Genomic DNA, 9,278 nt, shown 5'->3' with positions numbered 1-9,278 from the left:
GAATTTCAGTTCACTTTATGCAAATTGCGTAGTGCGTAGTGCAGCGTGCGTTCGGTAGCAAGGACATGAAATAAAAGACTAACTCATATATTTCCAATTCGTATATATATTTCCAATTTGTGTATATATATATATGTGTGTGTGTGTGTGTGTGTGTGTGTGTGTGTGTGTGTGTGTGTGTGTGAACATCATGCGCAATGTTGACATAGAAAGTAAAGACGTGAGTAAATAGCCATCATGGTCTGTTTACTGTGAAACGGAATGAGATTATCCACGTTTCAATAACATCGCAGCCTCCCCCTCCGGAGAGACGAGGAGATCTTTGCCCTCAACGAGTGATAGTACACCTTTAATGTATTTCTAACCTGTCCCCCAATGAACTCTGGAATTGTTTATGCTGTGGACCTACTTCTGGTGGATGGTTTGTTGAGGGCTGCACTTTGAACCCGCATCGCCGTTTGAGCTAATCATTTGTAAGAAATCTGTAAACGGTGACTAGGTTATAGCCTACTGTTCACCTGACCTAATTGAATAATCACCTGAATAATTATTAAACAAGACAAGAAACAAGACAATTCAATTGGGATTGTCTCGTTAGTTGATCCCATATATATTTTTGGAAGTGATGGTCTTTTTGTTTTTTGACTGAACAGATATACTTTAGTATACCTTGATATTATTTAAGTTTTTAACTTACCTCGTTTAACAAATTTTAACGACGATTTATGAAGTGCGTGTGTGGGGTTATTCTGCCCCACACACGTTTCTGTTCCACTCTCAAAGCGCCTATATGTGGCAGCAGAGTGTTAAAGCTATTATGTTGCACCATATCATTTAGTTTTTTACTTTGTTTTTTTTATTTATTAATTTAAACATTCATGTGACTGAAATTGAAAATTACATTAATATAATTACAATTTATTTGACTGTATAATACACAATAGAACCATAGAATGAGGGTTAGTTACAAACATGTTATGCAAATAATATAACAATAAAAAGAGAGGGGTTTACATGAATGCATTTTGACTAGAGAGTGTCACTATATTTCCCCATTTCCTTCATAAAGACTATGGGTTTTTCGTGTGGGTTTCAATTTATTAATGTGAACTATTTTCCATAAACAAAATTAAATCTATCAGAAAAAGATATTCATAATTTCCAGAATTGGAATCATAGTACCCCAGAATAAACATTTTACAGGAAAGGGTAAAATAAGGGAATATAATGTTGGCAATAAAGTGTACACGATTCCACAATACTGCAGGAGAAAATCGTCAGCTGGGCCAGATGTCGTTAGATCTTCAACTCACACTCTTTGGAAAAGTTACTTCGCTAACAAGTAACTTTTATTATCCAAAGAGTGTGAGTTGAAGATCTAACAACATCTGGCCCATCTGACGATTTTCTCAGACTTTTTGAATTTAACTACTCAAATAAAAACGTACAAGAACAGGTTCAATAATCCTAGGTTAACTCAAATCGGAGGGATTACATTAAACCAAGCTGGGCCATGCAGCAACGGCAGCAGAATAAGATGGCACAATTGGAATTGCAATTGCAAATGGTATCATCTTGTGACAAGACAAACTAAATGATATGAATATGTGACCCGATCAGGTTTCTTTGTAAATATTAAATCTAATAATGTTTGACCACTTGAATTTGTGAATGCAAGAACAAACGGCTCCATCTTTTGAAAACAAAAACAGATACCAGGGACCTTGAATATGAACATTTTTATGACAGAAAATATAAAACATATTGTTGTATGAAAATCATTGTGTTTACCCTCAATCAATATTTGATATGTGTACACCCTCTGGAAGAGTTCAAGTCTCTTGTTTCAAGTGAATGATTGTCAAACTCTTCTGAAGCCCACCAAAATGTAGCATTTTGAATATAGTGATATATATATGAATTTAAATCAACAAAAATACAAAAGTGTTGTATTTATACCCTCCAAAAGCATAAACAGCTGCTATTACAACAACACAATGCCATACATGTACTACCATGGGTACAGATGCATGTATTCCAAATACACATCCAGATAAAAAGTGGTCATCCCGACATCAAAGGTTTCATCAGGAATGTGAAAACACCCCCTGACTCAACCGGTGGGTCCCCTTTAATCTGACCGCGGCGGTGACCGGATTAAAGCAGCAATGTAATCAAGTGTGTAAGAGCATCATAAAATCAACATCAAAACAACCAACATGGTAAATACAAAGAAAATACATCTCTATACGGGTGCAGCCATTTTTGTTTGTCGAGGTGGACAGAATCCCGAGTGGGACCGACCAAAAGGGGGCGTGCCTCGGTGAAATGCCGCAAGAAAGCTTGGAGATTTCCCACTTTGCAACTCGTGCGGGTGGTGTACACGATGCATCTCGAACACACCATAAGTAACACAGCCCAGCTGGGGGAAGACAGAGAGGGCTTAGAGATGAACAACAAAGAGAGACTGATATTGCCGGCTGCACCATTAACTACATACAAAGGTGTGTGTGAGTGAGTGAGTGAGTGAGTGAGTGAGTGAGTGAGTGAGTGAGTGAGTGAGTGAGTGAGTGTGTGTGTGTGTGTGTGTGTGTGTGTGTGTGTGTGTGTGTGTGTGTGTGAGAGTGTACTTAAATGTGTGTGTGTTGACAAAGAGACACTGAGGAACCAGACCACTCAAACCTAAACCCAGGGAGGAGGTCCTCCTGAGTGAAGGTGGACTGGAAGGTGTGGATGTGTGTCAGTGTGTCTGAGGACCCTCCTACACCTCGGGACACTCTGTAGAAGGACAGAGTGCCAGCAGGCCGGTCCAGATACACTCCTACTCTGTTAGAACCAGAGGGGGGGAGACGCATGACTGTCTTACTACCATTGTACCGGGAATAGTAACCATCATCATCACAATAAAGACTCCAGGACTTGTTGTTCCCTCCAAGCATGCTGTCATTACCCCCTCCTCTCCTTGTGATTCCTCTGTAGGTCACTCCTATATCAACATCTTCTTTTCTCTCTACCTCCCAGTAACAGCGGCCAGTCAGACCCTCTCTACACAACACCTGGTAATGGGAGTCAAATCTCTGTGGCTGATCAGGATACGACTGATACTTTTCAACCAGCGTCACCTTTCTGTTGTCCTCAGACAGGGAGAGATAACTGTGGGCTGTGTTTGGGTCCAGTGTGAGTTCACAGGAATCTGAGAGGAGAACAAGACATGTTAAGGCTGCTTATTTGTTTTTATTGTTGTTGTTGTGGTTGTTATTAATAATAGTAATAAACACCCCTTACAGTAATAATAGTGTTCTACTTTAAAAATGTAATATGAAATACGTGTATCATTTTTTAAAATTTCTAGTAATAATTAAAATGATGATGATAATAATAATATTATTACTTGATTACTCATAATTACTTTTATTATTAATAATAAAAGCATGATTACTATATGATTTGGTCTATTAATAATCAATACTAATATGTATCATAATTAAAACATTTATCTCAGTGTGATTTATTGTGTCATCATTAACAATATTGATATACATGATGTCAAACACCGTCTTCATTCCAAGTAGGTCGTCTTTTACTGCTGTGTGGGTGGACATTCTAAATAGTAAGTTTGGGTTGTGATGAATCAAATTAAACAGAAACTCACATTTCTTTAGAGCTGATTTCAGGTCAGGCACCTTCTTCATCTCCATGTTCAGTGTCTCCTTCAGCTGATCCAGGGATCTCCTCAAGGTCCCTACATATGACGGGGGCCAGACCTCCACCATTGTCCAGTCCCTGGTGGGTGGAGGATCCTTTGGGATTCTTGAGTTCTGTAGGAAGTGGATGTGGTCTTCACTGTGTGAGAGCTGTTTCACCTCTGAGATTCTATTGGTCAGAACTTCGATTTCCTGCTCTAGCTCTTTGATGAGGCCTTCAGCTTGTTTCTCTGTGGATTTCAGTTTCTCTTTAACCATTTGGTTGAGATCATCACGGCATTTTTCAATGCAGCGCATCAGAGCAGTGAGGGCCTGCAAACCAACGGCAATCTCTCTGTCTGCATCTGCTCTGCTGAGTTTTACTGTGTCTTTGATCTCCTGAATCTTTCGTTGTCTCTCCTGGATCATCTGCAGAACTTCAGACTCTATCTTCCCCAGCTGGGCCATCTTCACTTCATATTCCTCCTTTAGAGGTACAACAGAATGGAACTTGTGGTCTGTCTCTGTGCAGAACTGACACACACACACCTGTTCAGTCCTGCAGAAGAGCTCCAGAAGTCTGTCATGTTTCTTACACATCCTTTCTTCCAGACGGTCCATAGGCTGGACCAGCCGATGTTTCTTCAGGCCTGCATATCTCTGATGTGGCTCCAGGTGGGTGTGGCAGTAAGAGAGAAGACACACTAGGCATGACTTCACGGCCTTCAGCTGGGTCCCAGTACAGATGTCACAGGGAACTTCTCCTGGTTCAACACAAGGCTGCTCTTTTACTTGTACGGACGTTCTAAACTGATCAACCATCTCTGATAAGAGAGTATTGACCCGTAAATCAGGTCTTGTGTGGAAAAGCTCGTTGCAAACAGGACATTTGTACTGGACTCGGCCATCCCAGAATGTTGTAATACAGATTCTGCAGAAGTTGTGTCCACATGGTGTAGAAACTGGGCGGTTGAACACATCCAGACAGATGGAACATGAAAAGTTCTCTTCAGACCAGGAAGTGTTAGCTGATGCCATTCCTAGAAGAAATGTGTTTAGTAAAAACGATTTTAACTCGTTACACTGTATGTAAGATTATATATTGCATAAATATTCATCCAACAGGCTGTTACAACTTGAAAGCCCAGTTAGGGGACCTTTGAAGGGGATTATGGGCCAATATGTTGAAGACACCATAATGTTTTCGGGCTCCCAGACCATTTAGTGTTAAAAGTGTTGTTATTTTTCTCCAGAAAGAGAAAACTGCCTCCAAGTCATTTTAGTACATTTCTGTCAATTATGGGTTAAAACATGGGAAATATCTGTCATAAAACAGTGTTAGCATAGGTTGAGCAGCCCCTGTCTACATGCCCAAGCTAAAACAGATGGGTGTCCCAACGCTACACTTTGAGGCACAAGACAGGAGTCAACAGGAAGCAACTTTTCTGTTGTCACTGTAAACTATCTAGAGCGTTGAATACAACGTTATCCAGATGACACATTTGGCCACACTTAAATAATTATGACAGGGTGAATCGTTCCTTCAATCATAATAATAAAAACATAGTAGTCAAGTAATACAAATTAGTTTCCTACCTTTAAAGCACCCAAATACATTTTACGAATTAGGACAAATCCTAAATGATTGAGGATAAAACCTGAATTAGAAGAATGTAAAACTCTGATTTTAATGTAAACAGGGTGACCAGCTGAACGATTCTGGGTTTGATCCCCAATTTCCTCAGCCTATCCTCTGGCCATCTTAGCACAGGATAATATATATATAATTATAATATAATTTAATTCACTGTCACAATGAAGCATTTTCTAAATTATTCATTAGTAAAATTGTATATTCACTTCATATAACAGTGAGAGATTCAAGTTGGCTAAAGTTTAAACATTTACCTTGAGTCATTTACATAACTTATTATATATACTCTACAAAAATAGCAATCAACCTTTTGATACAATCAATAACAAATTATAAAAAATGATAATACTAATAATACATATTAATGATACAGCACGGATCAGTATTGACTACTGTACCTTCGTCTTCTTCCTGCTGTGATAAAGTGAGCCACACCAAACCATCCGACTCAGTAACAAGGAAATCATGATGTTGTGAACCAACCAGTTGGTCCAGTTCCCCTCCCAGTTTATATTCCTCTCAGACTAACCTCTGATATGCAGCTGTTCCCTGACCTCACTCAGTGATGAAGAATAATCACTTTGTTAACTATGGACAGAGCTCTGAGGTCTAGATGCTTAGAGAAAAACAAAGATAATTGATAGTTCAAAAAATAAACTAACCAAATTTGTCGGGGATCAGTAAAAGAAGGAAGGCAAGGCAACTTTATTTATATGGCACATTACATACACGAGGCAGATTCAAAGTGCTTCACATAAAAACATTTTCATACAATCAAATAAAGTAATAAAATAAAATAGATAAGTAAAAGAAAACAAAGGCAAAGTAAAAAAAAAAAAAGTATTATAGAAAGTGCAATGTATTTAAGATTTAGCAGAAAGCTAAAGCAAACATAAAAGTCTTCAGTTTTGTTTTAGTGGAGGAAGATCAAATCTTCACCATACTATTTCTTCCTCATACCGAACATGTTGCTGCCACACCTCCCTGTACAATCCTCGACTAGTAGTCTGAGCTGTCTGCTCACGCACTACTGAACAACTCCACGTAGAATCCGCCTCCATCATTTTAAGAATTTAGCATCATGTTGATATGAACCCTTTATATCCGTCAATATGAACGTATGAATTTATTTATTTATTGCAGAGTTGGTAGAATTCTAAAAGTCAGAGTCGATGTTCAGTACTGGCATGTCAGAGCTCTCTTGAGTGTGTGTGGTGATGACTGGTTTTACCTGTTGGCATCGTTTTGGGCAATGAACCACAAGCGTGCAGCCTCATCCAGCCCTAGAGTCTATTTAGTCTGACTCGGCCCAAGTGAGGCTGTTTAAAACCAGCCATCAACAACACACACTCCACAGGAACCTTCAACTGTTCTGCTTGTAATACTTGCAATATGTCTGTCCATGTTGGCCATTGCACTCCTTACATCCCTAGAAGGTAGGATCCCTCAGTCTGCGTTCCTTCCCAAGGTTTCTCCCTTGATGACAAAGGGAGTTCTTCCTTGCACTTTGGGGGGCTAGGGTTAGGGGGTGTGTGATGTGGCCTGCGAAGCCCTTTGGGTGATTAAAAGAACATGACTTGAATGTTGCCCATGGTGCTCAACAATAAAGCCCCCGGTTGGGTTTGAGTACCATGTATTCCTTCCTTCAGGTATAAATCATTAGAATCACTCAGTACACCATTTGATTTCTCTGCACAGAAGAGAGATTGTGAGTGCTGGCACAATTGACAAAGTGTCTCTGGAATCAAATGTCCACTTGAATCAGAGCGGACTGTAAACAAAACTGTTTTTCATTTGGATAAAGAACGAGCAGTGCAAGTAGACATGAATGCTGAGATAAAAATACAAAGATTGTAGTTCCGTTTTTACTGCTTTGTTGAATTTTGTGTCGATTTTCTTTTTTTCACAAAATGTATGTTATTGCTTGTTTCTCAGTGTTTTACTATAAATCTGATATCAATATTGACCCTTTATTGATTGGTCATCATTTCATATCCCACTCCTTGACTCCTATTTATTTAGCATTTAGTCTTCATCTGGGACACACACACACACACACACACACACACATGTCACAATCCTACTGTTGGGTAATGTTAAGCTGGTGGGTAACTGGTTGTCATGGTAACTGTGGGAGTGGCTCCCTTGATTGGCCTTGATACGGGTCACCTGGGGAATCCAAGATGGCTGATGGTGGCAAGATGGCTGAACAGACAGCATGGTGCCCACACTTGTTTTTTCCCTAAACACCCTCTGAAAGAGGAGAAGGTTTTTCCCCTTCTACAAGGACGGTACCAGGACTAGGTTCCTAAAGGGGAGACGTGACCACCCCTTTGTCGTGTATGTTTGTCTAGTGTTTGTCTATGTTATATGTCAAACTATAAACCAACCGGGACAGGCTACAGTTTGCTCCAACGCTTGGGCTATCCCTCAACACGTCAAAGAAGGACCAGAGCTCGCCAGGAACCAGGTGAGTCACTGCCCACGTGGCCGGAAGCGAGTTGCCTGCCAGCTGTGGGTTTTACCACTTATGTGTCTCGACTCCTGCCTAGACAGAGAGCCGGTTCGAAACTAACAGTGGGGTCGTGACACACACACACACACACACACACACACACACACACACACACACACACACACACACACACACACACACACACACACACACACACATAGACCTGGAAGTCTATGTCAATACTTGTGTACAAACATGATTCTATCCATGATCCAGAAGCATACATAAAAAAAGATGGTATGGATTATTATGTTTCACGTTTCATGTTTGTCTATCGATGCTTTATGTCTCACATGTATGTCTACATGTTTGTCTAATGATGCTATATGTCTTATATGTATGCATGTCTTCTTTTCCTTAAATGAGCTGCCCAGGGATGCAAAAATAAAAAACTTCCTCTTGCTCCACCCTTTACAGGCAGGTATTCAGAGGTGTGGGTGTATGGCCTTGCCTTGGCACCTGGCCTGCACACACACACACACCCACACACAAACTCCTTGTCTGTGGTCGTATCTCGTAAAGATGAACCACTTGTCTACAGAACAGATTGTGTGTTTGACTCAACATGGCCACTCTGATGCCCGTATCAGAAAGACCATAGCGACTGAAGTGCCCGCCCACCCCCTATCCACATACCGATCCACAGGGTGTACTGGTCCTTGAATTACTCTTTTACTGTACCAAATATTATGGCAGAATATCTGTACTTTACTTACTTACTTACCTACTTTATTTACTTACTTATATATACTTGTTTGCTTTCCCCTGCTCCTCTACATGTGTATTACAGTGATGGATTCCTAGTGACGACCCCTGCCTACTTTGGCGGTAGGGATGAATGAAAAAACTAAATAACAATCAGGGGGACCTCCATGAGAGGTCGGGGTGGATATTGTTCCCTCGTCGGGTGGATGTACTCCAGGGAGAAACCGAAAGACACCACCGCTACCGATCTGCCAACAGACAATGGCTTTTGAATGTTTTCTAGTGTTTAATGCTGCTGTACATATTGTATTATGGACCCAGTTGTCATGGTAATCAAGCTTATCTCAAGGGGGGTGGGCGCGGGGGGGGGGGGGGGGGGGGTTGTTATGTGTGTGTGTCTGTGTTTCGGGAGTGGGGGGGTAGGTGGGGGGTAGCGGTCCATTGTTTTCAAGCATAAAGACGATTCAAACCATAAACATCCTTCAACCACGGTATACCTCAGTTCAAACGGACACATTCAAGGAAAAGGAAACGACAAACGCTCTCCGTGGCAACCAGTATTAAACTGATCGGCAGGGCTCAAAGGTACGAAGGCTTTATCTGTTCCTTTTATTTGATTCAGTGTAAACCAAATACAACACCAGCTGAATTGTCAAAAAATAATTGCCTTTCTCTCGTGGAACGGAGACGCCCGCTGGTTGAAGGTCAAAGTCTGCGTTGT

The 9,278-nt window shown here is 40.7% G+C and overlaps 1 protein-coding gene across 1 annotated transcript; it reads right to left on the bottom strand.

Annotated features, from left to right (window-relative positions):
* Positions 1–2,630: 2,630 nt before the first annotated feature.
* LOC311369783 (tripartite motif-containing protein 16-like) lies at positions 2,631–4,721 on the bottom strand (the record flags this gene model as incomplete). The annotated part of the gene is made up of 2 exons (XM_084487984.1): positions 2,631–3,193; positions 3,653–4,721. The coding sequence occupies 2 exons, from the start codon at positions 4,719–4,721 to the stop codon at positions 2,631–2,633; spliced, it is 1,632 nt and encodes a 543-aa protein (XP_084344110.1).
* Between the last annotated feature and the right edge of the window lie 4,557 nt (positions 4,722–9,278).

This window comes from Micromesistius poutassou, assembly GCF_964030765.1.
Source record: "Micromesistius poutassou genome assembly, chromosome: 24".
NCBI lineage: Eukaryota > Metazoa > Chordata > Actinopteri > Gadiformes > Gadidae > Micromesistius > Micromesistius poutassou.
Note: the sequence above shows the minus strand (reverse complement) of the source record. Positions and strands in the feature narration are given on the sequence as shown.